This window comes from Durio zibethinus, chromosome 2 (genome assembly GCF_047325235.1).
Source record: "Durio zibethinus cultivar Kanyao isolate XHJ-2024 chromosome 2, ASM4732523v1, whole genome shotgun sequence".
In the NCBI taxonomy this organism is placed as follows: domain Eukaryota; kingdom Viridiplantae; phylum Streptophyta; class Magnoliopsida; order Malvales; family Malvaceae; genus Durio; species Durio zibethinus.
In genome coordinates, this window is record NC_143163.1 from 2192695 (window position 1) to 2212836 (window position 20142).

Here is a 20142-nt window from a genome sequence, read left to right on the forward strand (position 1 = left end):
TTATATATATTAGGTCGGATATTATAAGCATGGATTTAGAATTATTTAATTGTTATTTTATTTTTTGCATTTAATGCATTATTTTTTAAAAATTTAAGAAAAAAAACAATGCATTAATTGCATTTTTAAAAAAAAATCAACTCAACCAATACTATTAAGGACAAATTAAATATCTCAGTCTCAAATTAATCTCAATTACGTTAATCACATGAAATTTATTTTATTTTGATATTTGATTTACTAATAATTAATAAAGAGTTGCTAAATTCAACAATTTTGGAAAATATAGTTTATTAATTAAAGATTCCCTAGGATCTTGAAAATGATTCGCCAGCCTCAAAGATATTATACTGATTAATGAAATCATTTTTTCTCATTAAAAAAAAGAAAAAAAAATCATTTTGAGCAATTGTCCCATTAACATATATATATATATATATATACAATATATAAATATATTAGCTGGTCCGTTTGGAAAGTTGCCATCTCTAGAAAACAATGCGTAATCTTTCACTAAATAAAACAGTGAACGTCACAACCTTATATCAGCCTGATGATATCATCTCCACCGTGTTTAGTAAAGACCTCCTAGCGATGGAGGGTATCTTTCAGGCAAAGACTTCATGTGAATATACATGGAATCTTCCATAATATTTGAAATATTATGAGTATAAATAAATCTAATATAAATGAATTTTGTAATATTTATGATTTGTTTATTTAATTAAAAAATATTAAAATGTTATCATGATAATGTATTAAGTTTAATAAAAACATATAAATCAAATCTATTCACAAATGATTAAACAATTTTATTTGTTTATATCTCTAAGAAGTACTATATATTTCGATTTAAAGGGACAAAGGATAATATTTTTCTTTATTTATATTTTTGGGTGGTTAAATAAAATCCAAATGGGATTTTTTTTTTTAATAAATACTGATGATGTAATAGTTTGACACATGCCATGACCTTTCCAGTTCGTCACACCATATATAGATCTATAAGTATGGGAGTTTAAGAGAGATGTCATGAAATTCGTTCATGAAACGAGATATAGAAATATAGGACTTGGAGTTGATTTTGGCAGGTTTGGTGTATCAAGGTCAGGCAGTGCGTAATTTTTCACACATCCAAGAGTGTTAATTTGTTAAATAAGCTCAAAAGCAAACGTTTTATTCACAGATTTGTGAGTTTTGTTACTGAATCAAAGGGGAGCAAGAATCATGGGAGAAGTAGTACCCATTGAAGATGATTCAACGCAAGAGCTTCCACTTTACCTACCACCTACGCCGAGTCCACAGCAAATCATCACAATCAAATCCACCTCCATCAAGGAGACGACGCCTGGAGTTACTAAGTGTGATTCTAATGGTCAAGGCGTCGACCCTCGGGAACTTGAATCCTGGCTGCCTATTACCGAGTCGAGAAACGGCAGCACATTCTCTGCAATTTTCCATCTTTTGTGTTCAGGGATTGGGTATCAGGTCCTTCTGCTTCCTGCGGCATTTGCAGTTCTTGGATGGTGAGTTTGCAAGTTTTGCAATTACTGAATCCGACTCTTCAAACTACTATTACCTATTCTCTCTTCTGTTGTTATTGAAATTGCTTATTTGATCAACATGACAACGTTTTTTTGCCACAAAACTGTTTTGTTTTTAAAATTTCCAAGTTTCAGAATCGGCTAAGGTGGACCTGACAGTAGACTCAAAGGTAGAAGAGTCTCTTGTTAATGTTACTATTTCTATTTGGACAAAATTAATACAAGAAATTAGTCCCCAATTAAAGCCCAAAAATGGGAAAAAATAAATTCATATATAAAATATTCCTGTTCGTCTTCTTTCAAAAACCTGTCCAAAAAAGGGTCAAAAGATAGCTCCTAAATGGCGTCTAATTTCTATTATATCCTAGTCTTGCTGATACTGCTATTTGGGGCTAAGTTTTAACCAAGACAACAGCGTCAGAGCAAGTGGAAACGTTCAAATTTGAACCACTCTGGCCCATTTTTTCTTCTTTTATAATAGAATTGCTTTTCCTTTTTTAACAAAAAAAAATTAAAAGTATTACTTTGAAGCAAAGGGTTTATGTATTTATTTATTTCTTGTTGCTTAGATTTTGATACAATTTTCAATTGCTGTAGGGCATGGGGAATCATATGCTTGTGCATGGCATTTATGTGGCAACTCTACACTATATGGCTTCTAGTCAATCTTCACGAACCCGTTCCTGGAACTCGCTACAGCAGATTTGTCCGCCTGTCAATTTTTGCCTTTGGTTAGTGATTACAAGAAACCCAAGTCAATGGTCTTTGAAATTTCACCTAACTTGATTGTACCGAAATGACCAAAAATTTTCTACTCTAAACCTATCCCAGGTCAAAAGCTTGGGAAGCTGCTGGCAATCTTCCCAGTAATGTATCTGTCAGGAGGCTCTTGTGTTTTGCTTATTATCACAGGAGGAAGGACCATGGAACAACTTTTCAAGATCATATGTGGAGAAGGAACAATGTGTGAATCCAAGTCATTGACTGGTACAGAGTGGTTTCTCCTCTTTACTTGCATAGCTCTTATCATTGGCCAGTTACCCACTTTAAATTCAATAGCCAGAGTCTCCCTAATTGGTGCCATAACTGCGATTGGGTACTGTACTATGATATGGGCTCTCTCAATCAGCAAGGGTAGGCCTGATGGTGTTTCTTACAGCATACCAAATGATGCAAAAACTGGTATGACTGGATTTGGTAACATCTTGAATGCCATTGGCATCCTTGTGCTTGCATTCAGAGGCCACAATCTTATTCTTGAGATACAGGTGAATAATCTTTACATTCTTTTAGTCCTGTTCATTGAAAAAATCTTGAACATGGAAACTAGATTGAACCAGTATCATGATTATCAAACATACAATTGTAGAAAGCTATCTTGACAACTATGAACAGCAATGATAATGGGGTAATAATTAATGTTTATTAACTATTACCATTCGAAAATGTAGTACAGAAAGCTAACCAAGTCCTATCAATTCCTCCAACTACTGGAGAAAAAGTGTTGCCAATTCCTTATGGTAATGTTCTTGTTGATTCAGGGAACGTTGCCTTCCAATTCAAAGCACCCATCTCGGAAGTCTATGTGGAGAGGAGTAATGGTGTCCTATATAATAATAGCAATGTGTTTTTTTCCACTTGCTATATTTGGATTTTGGGCTTATGGAAACAATGTAAGCATGTATCCTTTCCATCTCATTGTTCATTGACATATGCAATTGGCAATTCTTGGTTTTTTAATATTACTAACAGTACTTTTCTTCATTTCTTGCAGATACCTGCAAATGGAGGGATTCTAACTGCATTTTTACAATTTCACAGAAAAGAGACTTCAAAGTTTGTGATAAGCCTAATCTACTTATGTATAATTATAAGTTGCTTGGGTTCATACCAAATCTATGCAATGCCTTCTTTCGACAACTTCGAGTTTATTTATGCCACCAGTAAAAACAGGCGAAGTCCAAGGTGGGTACGTGTAGGATTACGCCTTTTCTTTGGAGGACTCACATTCTTCATAGCAGTGGCTTTTCCCTTCTTGGGAAGCTTGGCACCTCTACTTGGAGGAATGGCAGCAGTACCTTTGACGTTTGCTTATCCATGTTTCATGTGGATTTCAATCAAAAGACCCCGGGCCAATAGTGCCATGTGGAGTCTGAACTTGGGACTTGGTTGCATTGGCATTGTTCTGAGCATTTTGTTAATAGTTGCTGCTATATGGAACTTAGCTGACAAAGGTTTAAATGCCAACTTCTTCAGGCCTTAATGGCAGATACAAAAGAAATAAAAAGCACTCAGATCAAGAATGATCGAGTCATGTGTATATTTATGAACTTAAACAAGCCTAATCAAATCCTTCTTTTAGCCAATTAATCAATTTTTTTGCTGTGTATATATAAAAATTGAAATCGTTGTCCGTTAGATTAGTTTCAATATGATTTACATTTCATTAACATAAATCAGAGAAAACAATGTTTTCGTGAGAATTATGATCTGACGACTGGAACATATCCAAAGTAATTGATGATCCCTGAATCTTAACATACCCCAGAAATGAAAAATGATCATGAATCAGGAATTTTATCATCTATAATAAAAAAAAATGAAAATGATATTATCCGTGGAAGTAAAGTCTTTGACGCTTCTCGACCAGACAAGAAAAAGTGATCATCACAGTGCGATACCCACTAAAATCACGACGTAGACAAGAAGAATATAAAGGACAAAATCACAAAAAAAAATTCAAAGAGAGAAAAGAATCAGGCCTCGCATGGTTAATTTCACAGCCTTCTGGAAGTAGTTTAATTCCTGAGTTTTATTCTCCCTTCAATAATATGCCAAAACAGCTACATGTAAATCACCACCATTGACCGTCAAAACTTTAGGTCCAGACCCCAGAATGTGCACTTAGACTAACCAAATCTCCATATCTACACTGCTTGAAAGTCATGCTGACATATGAACCACCATGAATATGATGCAAAAAGCAGTGTTCAGTAACTCTTCATGTCCACTTTTTCTTTTTTAATTAAAAGTTGTTGTCACCTAAAAAAAAAGAATAATTCCTCAATATCCTGCTTATAATCCAAAATATAAGTGATTATGTGAATAAATGGAGACCTGGATAGCTGACCTATATTCTCCAGTAAGGAGACATGCGAATTCAAAGTTTTATGATTCTTGTTCATGAGAAATTGTCAAAAAATTTTGACATGGATCCTGGAAGTCTCCAGGGAAAAGCCAGAAACTGAAACTAAAAAAAGCTTCCTTGTTCCTTGATGGACAGGTTTGGAATTTCAACTTTAATTGCATCATGATTGTAATCATCTTCATTAAAAGAAAAAGAAAAATGAACCAAGGTTACCCATCAAGAGAAATAATCCTTGAAACTCTTAGATAATTCCCTCAAAAAAAAAAAAAAAAAAACCCTTTAACTTCACATGCTCATACAATCATACTCTTTGATGAGTAATGATTTTAGGATACAATATGGACTGAGATAATATGAAATATTTTAAACAAAATAATACATCCTTTTCAAGGCCACATGCATTCTTCCAATTGCGGGGCCAATGCGGTTATTGCAAGGCGAAGAATTAGGCTTGCGATTTGACAAAGAGCTAATGGCTTGTTTTCACATTTTAGAAAGGGTTAATTTCTAGAATATGTCTCACACGTAAATTGATACACACACACATATATATATATATATATGTATATATAATTAATTTGATATTTAAAGAAATATAATTTTTATTTTGTCAAATAATTTAATATTTTATATTATTATTATCATTTAAGTGATAAACATAATATGAATATATAATAAAATTATATCATATATCATAAATATCTAATTATTATATATTAATTATTGTCATGTTAATTAAAAATTTATTTTTTTCTCCATTCTCCCAAATCTTTTCTTTTATTTATTTTTTAGTTTTAGATTAAAATTTTTTTATTTTTTTATTTTTATTTAAATATTAACATAAAAAATAAATTATATAACAATAATTAAATATTTATATCGCGTGTCATGATTGTATTGGATATTAATATAAAGTAAGCAAATTTATTAATGGTGTTAGATTAAAGTAACAAAATATTTGATTGAATGAAAATTTAAATGATATAATGAGAATTTTATTTTTATAAATATCAAATTAACAAAAAAATGAATGATGTATCAGTCATTTTTGTATTTAATTCTTCTAGAAACCTTAAGCACGTAATTCTAGCATAGGTTTTGATTTGAGAAAGAGCTTGGCTTGTTTTGACCATTTAGAAAGGGCTAATTTCTAGAATGTATAATGTATTTTATATATATATATATATGTTTTATTAGTTTGATATTTAAAAAAGTACAATTTTTATTTTATCAAATAATTTAATATTTGATATTATTACTCTCAGTTAAGTGATTGACCTAATATAAATATACAATAAAACTATATCACATATCATAAATATTTAATTATCATCACATCAATTATTGTAACATGAGCAAAAAAAACTATTTTTTTCTCTCCTTCCAACTTTTTTATTTTCTCTTATTTATTATTATTTTAATTTTAGATTAAAATATTTTTTTTTATTTTTTATTTTAAATGTTGATGTAAAAAACAAATAATGTAATGATAACTGGAAATATATGCCACATTTTATGATTTTATTGAATATTAATATAAAGTAAGTAAATTTCTAATAGTGTTAGACTGAAGTAACAAAATATTTAATAGAATGAAAATTTGATAAAATGAGGATTTTATCTTTTTAAAATACTAAATTAACAAAAAAATGTATGATATATCAATCATTTTTGTATTTAATCCTTCTAGAAACATTAAACACAGAATTCTAGAAGGGGTTTTTAGTGGGTGCCAGAAGCATTACCGAGATTGTAGTTGCTATGGGATACAAAATGATTAGTATCTGTCTTTTCTTTTCTCCATCTGTTAAACTGAATAATTTGTTTAACAGTAACTTGGGATTAAAAAAAGAAACTTTGAATTGAAACTTTGATTCACGAATCATGAACAGGCCATTGGAAATTTATGTCATTAGTCAAAAGCTTCCAATGTTCACATTGATGACTATGTCAGGAGGAAACTATAAAGGCCCAATTTGATGTTTTTGGGATTCAATTTTTTTCTATTAATTTTTAAACACATATTTAATAATCGTTCATATGTGTAAAACTTAAATATTTATTGTATAAATCATGCTTGTATACATACGCATGGTGATTGATGATTAAATATGTATCGCATAAAATAATGGAGGGGAACAGAACAGACCCATGTTTTTCGGCCTGAAAAACATGAAGATTACTGGGTTATATGGTTGCCACTCTGCTTTGGATTTTGATGCCTGCCTGCATCTTACTTTTGGATTGTTCAAGTTCAACTATGAAGGCTGGGTCCCGTGGGCTTCTCAGAAATTATTTGGGACCTGATGTTGTTGGTTTTGCTAGACGCTCTCTCTGGCTATGTTTTGTTTCCAGTGCGGTGTGCCTAATAATAGGAAAGCTTTGAATCCTTCATGGATTCTTCACTGAAAATCAGAAACCTTTTATTGGGCCTTTTGGCCCACGGAAAGAGGTGGGGGGGGGGGGGGGGGGGGAATAGTGTAGTCTCAGGTTTGAATGGTAGAGAGACAATGCAGGCACATCGTTACTTTGCTCGGCTCCGTAGTTAGTACTAAAAGAGAGAAGAACCTGACACCCCGCAACTATCCCATGACTTCTTTGATTCTCATCTACTTCAAAATTGCATCCTAGGTTCAAATGTTTTTGTTACCGAGCAAGGATTCATCCATCTCACCATAACACATATCACAGATTCTCAGCTGCTTTTTATAATTAAATTTTCAAAAGATCTAATCCTAAAATGTTATTATATTAATATAAAAATATGAATGAAAAAAAAATTAAAAAATTAAAATTTGATTTGAAATGCTCGATTTAGTATGGATCAATTTTTATATTTAATTTAAATTAAATTTTGATATTAAATATATATATTAAATTCAGATCAAATTTTAGATATAAAAAATAAAAAAAAATCAAATTAAATCTAATATGATTCAATTTATTATCACTATCAAATAAAAATTTCTTTTAATATAATAACAATTACATGATTTGTCAATAAAAAATTACATTTTTTTATTTCAATAATCAAAATTTAATTTTTAACAACTTCAAATATAATAATAAAAAAAATCTCTTACTTCACTGCCAAATATTTTAATTTAAACAGTGATATTAGTTTCCTCACAGGTATTACATTCTAAGAACTCTGTAATTAATTAAATCTCGAGATAAATTTACATGCAATAAACTCTCCAAATCACACCTCATCTTAAAGCCGTACCTCATCAGAAAACAGGCGGCATCTCTTGATTAGTGTGGACCGTCCACACCGACCACCTCGGTTGTCTTCGTCTGGGGGCCGACAACGAAGCAAGTGTAATTGTGAGCCATGTTACCTTATATTGAGATTGGATTTCCCTTTGGTTTCGGTTTCACCTATAAATACCACATCATTTTCTCAATGTAAACCAACAATTTGACATTCAGCAACAAAGTGTTTATTCAAAGCTCGTACATTAATTACTGATATTATTCTGCTAAATTTCCAACGATATGGAAGGTCATCATGCCGAGGGAGATCGCAACAAGGTAGTGGAAACAACAGATCGAGGTATGTCCGATTTCATGACGAAGGCAGATGAGGATGTGGTGATGGCAAATGCCCACAAGCCAGACAACACAAAGGAGGAAGAGAAGCCTACTCTCATGGAAAAACTCCATCGTTCAAATCGCAATTCTAGCTCAGTAAGCCTCTCTAACTTACTTTCTAAATCCCATCACCATACCATACATTTTTATTAAATTACAAGTGTAATTTCTCTTCAGGATCATATTGGCATTTTGCTAAGGATCTTTACTCAAAACGTTTGTGTGTGTGTGTGTGTGAGTGTTTTTTTTTTTTTTTTGTTGAAGGAAAGAAGCAACAGAACTCGAATTCACATCAATCCCAACTAAGAATCCAGAGAAGAAAGGCCTTTTAGATAAGATAAAAGAGAAACTCCCTGGTCAGCACAAGAAAGCCGAAGACGGTGCCTATAATGAGCATCCTGCTGAAGATGGGCCAAAGGAGAAAGGAATCCTGGAAAAGATCAACGAGAAGATTCCTGGGTGCCATGGACACAAGATTGAAGAGGATAAGGCCAAAGAAAATTGAAGTTAAACTTGCAAATAAACTATATCATGGGTACATGCTGTCTTAGTTCTTGCATTGTGTTCTTGAGCTCCCTACCTTGGGAGTCTATGGTTTTTCTGTCATTGCATCAGTCATTTGGCCATAATCCAGAAATTTTTTTTTGTCTTTACTTACAACTACATTCTGTAGTTAAGCGTCATCTAACATTAATTCAAAGCTCAGAATTGCATGTAGAAAAGATACTTTTCTACAGGCATAGGCTTCACTTCCCTACCATAAAAAATTCTAACAGAAATCTCTTTATCACAGGACACACAAGGATCAAGTAGCAGATAAAAGCTAAACAAAAACAGCTTTCATGTTTATCCACCATATACAGAAGAAAATCTAACCAATCAGTACAAGATACATGGAAAAAACCACAAAAAGAGGAGCCTAAGAAATCAAATTTAACCAGACATGAAACAAATTCAACTTGTTTTCAATCTTTAGAGACATCGAAAATTTAAATTGCACAAGAGTAGGATCTATTTATTCAGAGCTTCACCGTGTCAGATACATAATACAGAAAAAGCGAGAATTCACTGATTTATACATGAATCTGTCAAATTAAGGGGCTTCCCAAGTTTGTCTCCTCTGAGAGTGACAGAGCATCTGAATTTCCCATAAAACTTGGTCTTTACCAGTCTGCCCAAAATATAAGCCCTTGACCTCATCATAAATGTCAGGTTCAGAGGAACTGTTACACTGTCCAGGTGCTCTCTAGTGTTCACAAGAACTGGTATTCCACCATATAATGGAACTTGATGCCCTTGCACAATCGTCACCACTTTCCGCTGACTCTTTCTTGATTGAGTGAACTTCTTCATCTACATTAGTACATTAATGACAAGCTTATCAGATAAACAAAACATCATCATAAACATCAGCGTCTTAAGAAAGTAAAGCCAAGTGCCTGAAAATATTTCATGACAAGGCTTCTAACTCAAAATTTGTACATTAACACCTTCCATCAGTTTAAAATTTTAAGATAATTGATTAACCAGTTTTCAGCTTTGACTCATCATCATCCCATTACCACCTTTCATCTTCAGCTAAAATCTTGCACATGCTTGAACACTTCGGTTAAGAAACAAAACTGACTGTATAAGCCCAATTGAGTAGCCAAAAGCCAACCATCTTTTTATCAAATCAGGCAAGGGACAATGTTAAAAACCTCAGTTTAAAACTTTGGAACATTCCTTCGTATCCTAGGGGTGAAGTGCGAACTACGTTTGTTCCAATTCCTGGAAGACAGCTAAGCAGCAAACATACTTCTGTCCTATACAAGCAGACGGTCCCTTTTATAACTAAACAAACGAATAGCAATGGGTTTCTCTGTGGGGGACCATTGGGATTATGTTAGGTGCAGTCTTTGCAGCCTTTACAAGGCGCTCTAATAAAGACACCCAATAGCATTCAAAGCCTTCTGCTAATTTTCCCACTTCTCTAGGCTGCTAACCGCTAACCCAAAAAGTCTTTTGACCCAAAAATACTTACCTTCCCCGGTCTAACCAAACTCCCTTTTTAACCCTCCATTTTTAACTACTAATTGATACCATAAACAAGGATAAACAAAAAGGTTTTACTTTTACCTGTCCAGAGGCAATTTTGAGCTGGAAATAGTGAAGCTCCCAAGGGGTAGAGGTGACATGGACGGCAAAGAAAGTAGCTGGATTTCTGTATGAAATCTTGACCGTTGAATTTAGTGAAAGCATATCTGTTGGCACCCCTGATTGATCATTTCCTGCCTGATAATGGAAGTTCTCGAAGACTATGTGCTGCTTACAAACCAACACACGTATTTTAGAGAAAAAGGTTTATCAGTAGTGCTTTGATTAAATTAACTAGTAGTATAAATCACAGTTAATAATTTGAAAAAAAAAAAAAAAAGGAAGCTGAAATTATGGGATTAAGCAATTAGAACGGCGCCCATTCCAGATTCCTAGCCCCTAGATATATGTCCACGCCCCCCATTCAGCGAAAAAACTCGTGAACTGAGTCACTGAGTTGACTCACATCGAATAGGGGGTTAATATTCCATCAATGCAAAGAAAATCCCTTCTATTTATGGAACGCCATTCAATACTAGGTGCTAAGTACCAACTATGTTTTCCTAATAATAGATTAGAAGTTCATGATCTACACAGTTTAAGTAAAAACAACTATGATCAGAGAGTTCACAGAAACAGCCCAGCAACTAAAAAGGGCCGGGTGACTACTGAGTCAACTCAAGAAAGAACCAATTTGCACAGAAAAAGGTCTAACCTTGACGAAGATTTCAGGCTTATAACTCCTGCTAGCACCCCACAAGATTAAAGAAAAGACCGTAAACAGCACGAAAAACAAGAAGACCAGGCAAAGATAAAGCCTGACGTTATTAGCCTTGCGTCCATCACGACCTTCCAATTCATCATCGTCGTCGTCGTCGTCATCATCGCCATGACCAATCCGAACATGCTTCCAAGCAGCAAGACTCCTTGGGTTTTTAAGAGAAGCCGAGAACCTTGACGTAGAAGACTCCCTGGAATGGTGAATAGGGGAGCAATGGTAATAATGGTGGGTTGGTGAAGCCGTGGGGCTTGACCCATAAGACATCTTCTCAACGTCATGATTCGAAGGGCTCTGCACATAGTATACAGGCCTTCGTGGTGACCTTGGTGGCCATGACGCATCAATACTCGTTCCTTCTGAATCAGTTTTTGCATGCATTTTTTGGGTCCAACACTTCGAAACAAAGAAGAAGAAGAATAAATTTATGGGTTTGTTTATTAGTGATGGATGAGAAAGGAAACTGATGCAAAGAAAGGAAGTGACAGAGAGGCAACGAAGAAGGGACACACAGTCCTTCCGTTTCGTCTATGGAATCACGAGACACGGAAATTGCTCCATTTTTGTCTATGGAAGAAATATAGGGAAAGAAAACCGCATGCTGGGTTTACTTGCTGTGTAACATTGTTGGCCCACTCAAGATAGAATCAACGGTCATAAGTCAATGATCAGTCATCAATCAACGCCGAGAACCGTTACGACATCTTAAGGTATACTGTTTTCCTCTATGATTTGGACCCACCATGAAATTATTTTCTTTTGTTAAAGAAAAAGCTACTAAACTAGCATACAAATATACCATACAAGCAAGCAATTAGTTACATCAATCCTCCATTTATTAAAAAAAAATAGTCTACTTCATTTACCTTTCCAAAGTCAATTTTTTGTTTATTTTCATCTTGTAATTAATGATAATGTTTTTATTAAATAAAAATTAAAAAAATTGTTTGCTATTCTATATATATATATATATGAAGATTTAAATTTAAGAAATTGACATCTTGATTGATCAGATTCTTGACGATTGTAAATTTGAAGGGATTTAAACATATATGTTAGATAAGCATAAGGATTAAGATTTAAGAATAAGTTAAGAATAAAAAAAAGAAAAACTCATAAACCTGCAAATCCAACTGAATTGGCCCAAACTTGGGTTAAGATCTATAAATTCAAGCTTGGGCAAAAATAATCATTTAAAAAAGAATAAAATAGAAGCCTATATAGCTAGCCCAAAACTTAACTCTTTAAACTTCAAGCTCCACAAGATTCAAGCTGACCTTGCTTGGGCGGTTGGTCCCGACCAGTTGACGTCCCTTATACCACTTTCAATCAACATAAGCCTCATTAAGAAATGAAAATTACATTACAAAAATTCTAATAGGATGAGATTTATGAACCATCTACGCTTGATTGGTTCTCACAGCCCCATTTCCATGATCAATCTGTCCTGAGCCATCCATACTTGCTTTGTTCTTGACAGCACCATTCCCCTCAATCTGTCCTGCTTCAAACGCTTTTATCAAATCAGGATCAACATTCTTCTCAGTCTCCCAAGTTGCCTCCTTCATTTCAGTCCATTTAACAAGATATTCATACTTGCCATCGTCCCCCATTCTTTTCCCCTCAACTCTATTAGCCACAGCATACTCTAACCCTGCCTCAAAGTCCCTCACCAAATCCTCAGCTACAAACCTTGCTTTAACCCACTCATTATCACTACCATCTTTCCATCTTACCAAGTATTCCAAGTTTTCACCTTTACCTCTCTTCTCCAATATCTCATGCACCTCAGCATACTCAAATATTGAGTCCTCTAAAATCCTGATTACACTTTCAAGCCCAATCTTCTCCCAAATTGCATTGGGTTCCCTTTGGGGGTCACCTTTAAAATATCCTTAGCTAAAGCTAATGGTGTGAAACCCCTGTCATCTTCCACTTCAGGATCCGCCCCGAGATCCAACAATAATTTAGCTAAACCAGGTTTCACATACCGAGCTGCCATATGAAGAGCCGTTAACCCACCAGCATTATCACGATGATCAATATCAGCTCCAGCTTCAGCTAAGATCCTAACACATAGCTCGGACCCAAGACCTGAAACAAAGAGAAGGGCAGTTCTGCCATCTGGGTCTACGGCATTGACGTCACGCCAATCTTCCTCAGCTGCTAAAAGTTCAGCCAAAGCCTTGTCGTCAGCTTTTTTGGCCGCTGTCCACCATGGGGTTTCGTGTTCTGCCACCACATCTTTGGCTATGAAATCTTGTGGAACCCATGAAGGGGCGTGACCGTCTTTCCACTCGATCAAGTATTCCATACCTTTCCCACCTGGGAGAGCTCTGCTACCGATGATTTTGCTGACTTCACCATCGGATTCATCCGCTTCATCTTTAATATTATTTGCTTGGAGTGAGTTCCCTGTTTCTTGGAAGTTTTTTTCTTGATTTTGGACAGCGAAGAGAGCAAAACTTCTGTTGGGTTTGACGTGACTTGTTGTCGTGGGAAGTGCTTGGAGGGCTTGGGGAGTAATAGAAAGCGGGACTTATGGTTTTGGGTCAAGATCAAGGCGAGATAGAGTTTGGTTTAACAAGAGAGTTTCCATGTTTGAGATTGTCCGTGGTGTGGGGGAATTGAGTTCATAGAGTTTAGAAAAGCGAAGTTAAGTGGCATTGGGCCATTGGCATGTTGTTGGGTGTAATCTTGAGAAGGGATGATTTTGGGAAAAGAAACGCCATCCATTTTCTTTAGGACAATAATATTGGTGTTGCCTATTGCGATTAATTGGCTTTGATTTGGTCCACGAAAATTGTTCTAGTAACAACTTTGTGGAATAACAAGACAATATCCCATAATGCATCAAATGATGGGCCAATTTTCCCATTATCGCTCACCCAATATCTCTTTACCTAATTGGGTTGCCAAAAGGCTAGGCTAAAACTATTGGCCTGCTTAGATCCCTTTCGACCATCACACAGGTTCCAGAAATCACAGATGAACAGTAGTCCAACTGGCAATTCAGACTAGAATTCACAATTCCAACTTCCTTCCAATTTCATGAACCATAATTTCATAAAAGACAAAACAAAAGGAAATCAATTAAACGACACTAATTGACATATGACCAAACTTCATTTACAAGTTACAAGCCAGTCTCCTTTTACCCCCTTCAGCATGTGAAAATGGAGATTGTTACCATCGTTGTTCTTTCGTTTCTTTTTGTAAAGCAGTGCAATGATGACAAATTCCATTGATCACAATTGAGGCTAATCCAACTGTGGACTTTTGCATTAAACTAGGGCATTGCCCCTTTTAGATCACTTCACTGTTCAGCTTAATAAAATTAATAGAATAGTAAAGTTCTTTTCGGTGTTCTATTTTGAGCTGATTATCCTTGATTTCAGGCTGAAAATTTTGGCTGCAAATGCTTTTTTTAAAGTATATTAAAAGAAATCACTTCTGACTAGTAATGGTTTGAAAATTCAGTGATGCTTCCTCGAATGCAATTCTTTCTCGCAACAACAACAACACAGCTCAGCAGCTAAAATGGATAGATTTTCCAACTGGCAAACTCGTCTCTTCAATCACGCCCTAAAAACCAGTCTTATTCAGTTATTTATTTGGAAATAAATTTTTTTAAAATAATAGTTATATCATTTTCATGTCATTTTTTAATATTAAAGCACCCCAATTTAAACCTCCTCCAAACATAGTCTTACTTCCTAAAATTATTTTACAGAGACTTGCTTGAAGGGATATAAAAAGATAGGAGTGTGACAACAATGTTGCGTGAAAGGCTTTATCACAATTATAACACGTCTCAACCTTATGGTTCATAGCTAGTGCATGATTTTCTTGCTCTTTCAGCCAAATCAATATATATATATATATATATATAATTATAACACTTTTTGACTAAGATCCAAATTGTCTGTCTTTTTATTACTAATTACACATAGAAATTAGTCCCCCAATATAACATATACTAATGCTTATGGATGCATCTTTTGCTTGATACTTACTTCTTTACTTTTAAAAAAAATCTAAGAATAAAAAAAAATTTTAAATACTAAATTTTAAATTTTAAATTTATTAAATATTATTTTTTAAAAATAATTATATAATTAGATATAATCAAGAGTCAAACTCTTTGTCTAAATTGGAAGATCGTTCAAATTTTAAGAGATTTTGAATAAAAATTAAAATCTATTTAATGAATTTAAGCATAATTTTTAAATTTATTTAAACTTTGGACTAAAACTTGAATAAAGAAATTAAAGCCCAAATCTGGCTCCGACTCCAATAAACATATATTTTTTTAAAAAATAATTGTTTAAAATTTATTATTATATAAATTAAATTTAATAAACGAATTTAAAATTTATTTCATCAATTTGAGTCAAATTTAAAAAAATTTTAAAGCTAAAAATATCAAAATTAAAATAAATATATAATTTATTAATATAAATATAAATTCAACCCAAATCTGATCGGTAAGGAACACAACTATGCATAATCTAATTAAATTAAATTTTTATTTCTATTAGTTCATTGCTTTGAATAGTCAAATAAGTACAAAAATCAAGCCTCAAATAAAATAAAAAATCATCCCTATACAGCATGATATGAATGGGTATGTTTGACTACCAACCACAAATATGAAACCTCACTGTCATCATTCTGTCGACAGCCCAATGATGGGCGCAAATGTATGTTGAAGAATGTCTCAGAAATCCCATTTCATTACATTCTCCGCGTACAATTATTTCCATAAAACAAAATGCTAATCATCATCCATCTCCTCCGTCCATTACAGTGGGTCCAAAGTTATATAGCAATATAAGCCGTTGATCTTCCTGAGGTGGGCTTGTTAGGTCCACACCAAAGCAATTAACCCGCATGGAAATGCCGTGTGTGGCGTCAGAAATCACGGGGATTCCAACCCCAGCTCACGCATCTGTGAATTTAAGCCCCCCACGCGGTTCCCTTTCATCCTGATCACCTACTTCCACCCTAACAAGGATATTTTCGTCACTACATTTGAATGTAAGTTACGTGTCGGATTCTTAGTGGACAGTTTATTAATGAAAACAAAAAATTCGGGACATATTTGGTGGGTCAATAGCCGCATTCACTACGGCCCCCTGCTAAGCACACTATAAAATCATGATTCACTTCTCCAACCCGCACGAAATCACTCAAATCTTCTTTCAAATCTCCTCTTTTTCTTTTCTTCTTCTTTTTTGGGGTTGGGTTTATTATTTTTATTCATTCATTTGTTCATTTTTTGGGGTTTGGCCTTTTTGGGGTTCCCTATTTTCAGTGCACTCTAAATAAGTCACGTATCAGTTACTATAGGCCACATTGAAGTCTCCTGTCCTGAAAAGGTTGTAACCTGTTCCTTGTAGGTTTAAAGAACCCTGTCTGTCTAGCTTCGTAGACCTTCTATATCTTCAGACACTGCCGTAAAATCATATCCAATTCTCTTCTTCTCCATCAGGAATCAGGACCATAAAAATGATGCTTACAGGATCCAGTTTTTTGCAAAGAAGTGTCACCCTACTGGTTCTTGCTGTTGTTGTTGTTGTTCAGGCTGAGGATCCTTACAGGTTCTTCAACTGGAATGTTACTTATGGTGATATTTCCCCACTTGGGGTTCGCCAGCAGGTTAGTAAATTGCTATATTATGCTATCAGTTTTTTTATTGATTTCTTCTCTATTCCACATCTGGGTTTAGCTATCATCTGAAAGATACGTTTTATTTGTATTTGACAGGGAATTCTTATTAATGGGCAATTTCCAGGGCCTGATCTCTATTCTGTAACCAATGACAATCTCATCATCAATGTCTACAACAATTTGGATGAACCTTTTCTTCTATCATGGTGAGATACTCCGACGAGTATATTATGCTTTTTTCTTCTAAAAAGGAATTCCCATTCCATGAGATACATCTTTTCTAGAGATATCCATTATAGTATACTAGGCATTAGGCAGCTTAGAACTGATCACAAAATTCTATACGTATTTAATGACTATGGTTATTTCTTATTTGCTGTTGCAGCATAAAAGGAGATATATTTAAGAAACAATTGGTGTGTAAATCTTGCATAAAATATATATAACAATTTTTTTATGAGAAGAGTTAAAACTTCCTCTTGAATATCAAATCCAAGCAGCAGCATTCCAGCTTTTGATGGTGATGCCTATTCATTTTAGGATATAAAGTACAAAATTGAATTCAGCACCTATAAGTTGGCAGTAAGTTGCTATTAAGACCTGACCTTTGACTTTAGTTTGTTTTTCAACATGAAATGTGATTGGTTGGCCACTCTTACACGAGGTTATATACTATGTTAGAAATTCTTTTTTATTATTATGGAACTAATATTGGGTTTCAATTGGCAATTAAAAAACAGGAATGGTGTGCAGCAACGGAAAAACTCATTCGAGGATGGAGTTTATGGCACTACATGCCCAATTCCTCCGGGCAAGAACTTCACTTACATTTTGCAGGTGAAAGATCAAATCGGCAGCTTTTACTACTTCCCATCTCTTTCTTTCCACAAGGCTGCTGGCGGCTTTGGAGGCATCAAAATCCTCAGTAGGCCCAGAATTCCTGTCCCTTTCCCGGACCCTGCTGGTGATTTAACCGTTCTTATTGGAGATTGGTTCAAGACTGACCACAGGGTAAATAAACAATTTATTATAAAAACATTTTATTCTTTATTTATATGGTAATTACACGAGTAATTTGATGTAATTTAACAAATTTTTTCTTATACTAATTATTTCAGCAATTGAAAGCAAAGCTAGATGGTGGTCATAAGCTTCCTTTCCCTGATGGTATTCTGATCAATGGTCATGGGCCTAATGGTGCATACTTCACAGTTGAACAAGGTACAGTTTCTGCTAAATTTAACCATTTTCTGGAGTAAATTAAGGGCTTACTTGGACAGTTGAACTTCAATTTGCTTTTGCGATATGATAACAATGGGTATCGTTTGGTGCACCACAGGCAAAACTTACAGGTTTAGGATATCAAATGTTGGGCTTCAAAATACACTCAATTTCCGCATTCAAGGTCACAAAATGACGCTGGTTGAAGTAGAGGGAACCCACACGGTCCAGACCATCTATGAATCACTTGATGTTCATGTGGGTCAGTCCTACTCTGTGCTTGTTACCATGGATCAAGCTGCTCAGGACTTCTACGTTGTGGCCTCAACCCGTTTCACCAACAAGATCCTTACCAACACTGCCACTCTTCATTACAGTAACTCAAACAAGGCAGTTTCAGGCCCCATTCCTGGTGGACCAACGTACCAGATCGATTGGTCTCTTAATCAGGCCCGATCCATTAGGTGAAAACTTGGATCCATTTATAATAGAGTTCTTCTAAATGCACCATCCTTTCCGCTTTTCTTACTTCTACCTTTTTTTTTTTTTAATATATATATAAGTAAAATTATTTAATTATTTTTTTATAAATTTTCGGATATCTTTATTCGTTACAATATCCTTACTCGTATATTTGAACAGTCAAATTCATTTCATTTTGGGGCATTTCAGGACTAACCTAACAGCAAGTGGACCAAGGCCAAATCCACAGGGATCATACCACTACGGTCTCATTAACATTACCAGAACAATCAAGCTAGCAAGCTCAGCAGATCAAGTCAATGGAAAGCAAAGATATGCTGTTAACAGTGTATCTTTTGTACCAGCTGATACACCTCTTAAGCTAGCTGACTACTTCAATATTGAAGGTGTTTTTCGAGTTGGAAGCATCTCAGATAATCCAACCGGTAAAAACATGTACCTTGACACATCGGTCATGGGTGCTGACTATCGAGCCTTTGTTGAAATTGTATTTGAGAACCATGAAAGCATTGTCCAGAGCTGGCATATTGATGGATATGCCTTTTGGGTTGTCGGGTAAGAACTTACATAATAACCAAGTCAAAATTTTGTTCTCTGATGCAAATCCAAGTTTTTTTTTCCCTGTAACTTACACTACTTCTATATGGCAGCATGGATGGAGGATTGTGGACTCCGGATAGTCGTAAACAATACAATTTAAATGATGCAATTTCACGCTCCACCACACAGGTTAGAAACTGATAGATTTATTTTGGACCATCACTTTTAAAAATTACTAAAATTATGGCTGATAGCTAATGGCCAATGTGATCCATTGGTAGAGTTATGAACTCTTAATTTCAGTTATCAGTGTTCGACTTCAAATGCCAACAAAAATCTAAAATGATGATTGGTGTTGCAGGTATATCCTAGATCATGGACTGCTATTTACATGGCTCTTGATAATGTTGGAATGTGGAATGTGAGAACTGAATATTGGGCACGGCAATATCTTGGACAACAATTTTACTTGAGAGTATATACACCTGTGAAATCAGTCAGGGATGAATATCCCATTCCAAAGAATGCTCTGCTTTGTGGCAGAGCCATAGGAAAAAGCACAATACCTCTCTGAAAAATTTGCAGCCGAAATTGTTCTGAATTAACCATTACAAGTATAAAATGACCACAGCATTAAGGTCTCGGTTCTTTTTCAACATAATTTATATTTGGTTTGTAACTATAGAATTGCCAATAAATGCATTCAATTAAACATTCTTTTGCTGAGTAAAGATTATAAGGTTCAGTTTCTGTTATAGACAATGTGTGTAAAGCTTACTCGACTTTTAATTTCTTTCATTCAGGCCAATTCTGGGCCTTCCTATTTGCATTTGTTTTTCAAACGGCACACTGAATGCAGAAGAATCCTTTTGTACTCCCACAGCTAATCTTTGCTCAAATCGCCATGAATACAGTTTTTGTATACTTGATAAATGTATTATTGAAATTGTTTTTACCAAAAACAATCTGGTATCTCAAAAATAGGCATTCCGCCAATTCTAACTTGAATTCATAGATATAAGAAACTGCTTCCAACAAACAAAATATTTTAGTGCACAAAGCTGGAAGAGAAACAATGTAGAAGA

At 34.5% G+C, this 20142-nt stretch overlaps 3 protein-coding genes, 1 long non-coding RNA gene and 2 pseudogenes across 4 annotated transcripts; 3 read left to right on the plus strand and 3 right to left on the minus strand.

The window, feature by feature from the left end:
* The first annotated feature begins 968 nt into the window (after positions 1-968).
* On the plus strand, positions 969-3918 carry LOC111308212 (lysine histidine transporter-like 7). Its single transcript, XM_022906526.2, has 5 exons — positions 969-1526; positions 2142-2275; positions 2376-2812; positions 3086-3217; positions 3319-3918. Exons 1-5 carry the CDS (start codon positions 1228-1230, stop codon positions 3805-3807), a joined length of 1491 nt encoding a protein of 496 aa, XP_022762261.2. The 5' UTR covers positions 969-1227; the 3' UTR covers positions 3808-3918.
* A 46-nt stretch (positions 3919-3964) lies between these two features.
* On the minus strand, positions 3965-5217 carry LOC149519872 (uncharacterized). The gene is made up of 2 exons (XR_016328508.1): positions 4675-5217; positions 3965-4586 (listed from the first exon to the last, which is right to left on the minus strand). It is a non-coding gene; the product is annotated as an uncharacterized LOC149519872 (long non-coding RNA).
* Positions 5218-7954: 2737 nt separating this feature from the next.
* Positions 7955-9073, plus strand: LOC111308004 (uncharacterized; annotated as a pseudogene).
* Positions 9074-9280: 207 nt separating this feature from the next.
* LOC111308213 (uncharacterized) lies at positions 9281-11715 on the minus strand. Its single transcript, XM_022906527.2, has 3 exons — positions 11078-11715; positions 10405-10590; positions 9281-9639 (listed from the first exon to the last, which is right to left on the minus strand). Exons 1-3 carry the CDS (start codon positions 11519-11521, stop codon positions 9352-9354), a joined length of 918 nt encoding a protein of 305 aa, XP_022762262.1. The 5' UTR covers positions 11522-11715; the 3' UTR covers positions 9281-9351.
* A 587-nt stretch (positions 11716-12302) lies between these two features.
* Positions 12303-14382, minus strand: LOC111308214 (signal recognition particle 43 kDa protein, chloroplastic pseudogene; annotated as a pseudogene).
* A 1940-nt stretch (positions 14383-16322) lies between these two features.
* LOC111308714 (L-ascorbate oxidase homolog) lies at positions 16323-19788 on the plus strand. Its single transcript, XM_022907250.2, has 8 exons — positions 16323-16801; positions 16910-17019; positions 17554-17824; positions 17932-18034; positions 18153-18498; positions 18707-19072; positions 19168-19246; positions 19419-19788. The coding sequence occupies exons 1-8, from the start codon at positions 16652-16654 to the stop codon at positions 19629-19631; spliced, it is 1638 nt and encodes a 545-aa protein (XP_022762985.2). The 5' UTR covers positions 16323-16651; the 3' UTR covers positions 19632-19788.
* Positions 19789-20142: the final 354 nt, after the last annotated feature.

Excerpts from the sequence above, each read along its gene's own strand:
- LOC111308212 (XM_022906526.2), top strand. The coding sequence starts at position 1,228 with ATGGGAGAAGTAGTACCCATTGAAGATGATTCAACGCAAGAGCTTCCA. Across the intron at positions 2,276-2,375 it reads CCTGTCAATTTTTGCCTTTG|GTCAAAAGCTTGGGAAGCTG; the intron begins GTTAGTGATTAC and ends AACCTATCCCAG. Across the intron at positions 3,218-3,318 it reads TTTGGGCTTATGGAAACAAT|ATACCTGCAAATGGAGGGAT; the intron begins GTAAGCATGTAT and ends CATTTCTTGCAG.
- LOC111308213 (XM_022906527.2), bottom strand. The coding sequence starts at position 11,521 with ATGCATGCAAAAACTGATTCAGAAGGAACGAGTATTGATGCGTCATGG. Across the intron at positions 10,591-11,077 it reads AGCCTGAAATCTTCGTCAAG|CACATAGTCTTCGAGAACTT; the intron begins GTTAGACCTTTT and ends GTTTGTAAGCAG. Across the intron at positions 9,640-10,404 it reads TCAAAATTGCCTCTGGACAG|ATGAAGAAGTTCACTCAATC; the intron begins GTAAAAGTAAAA and ends GTACTAATGTAG.
- LOC111308714 (XM_022907250.2), top strand. The coding sequence starts at position 16,652 with ATGATGCTTACAGGATCCAGTTTTTTGCAAAGAAGTGTCACCCTACTG. Across the intron at positions 16,802-16,909 it reads CACTTGGGGTTCGCCAGCAG|GGAATTCTTATTAATGGGCA; the intron begins GTTAGTAAATTG and ends TGTATTTGACAG. Across the intron at positions 17,020-17,553 it reads GAACCTTTTCTTCTATCATG|GAATGGTGTGCAGCAACGGA; the intron begins GTGAGATACTCC and ends ATTAAAAAACAG.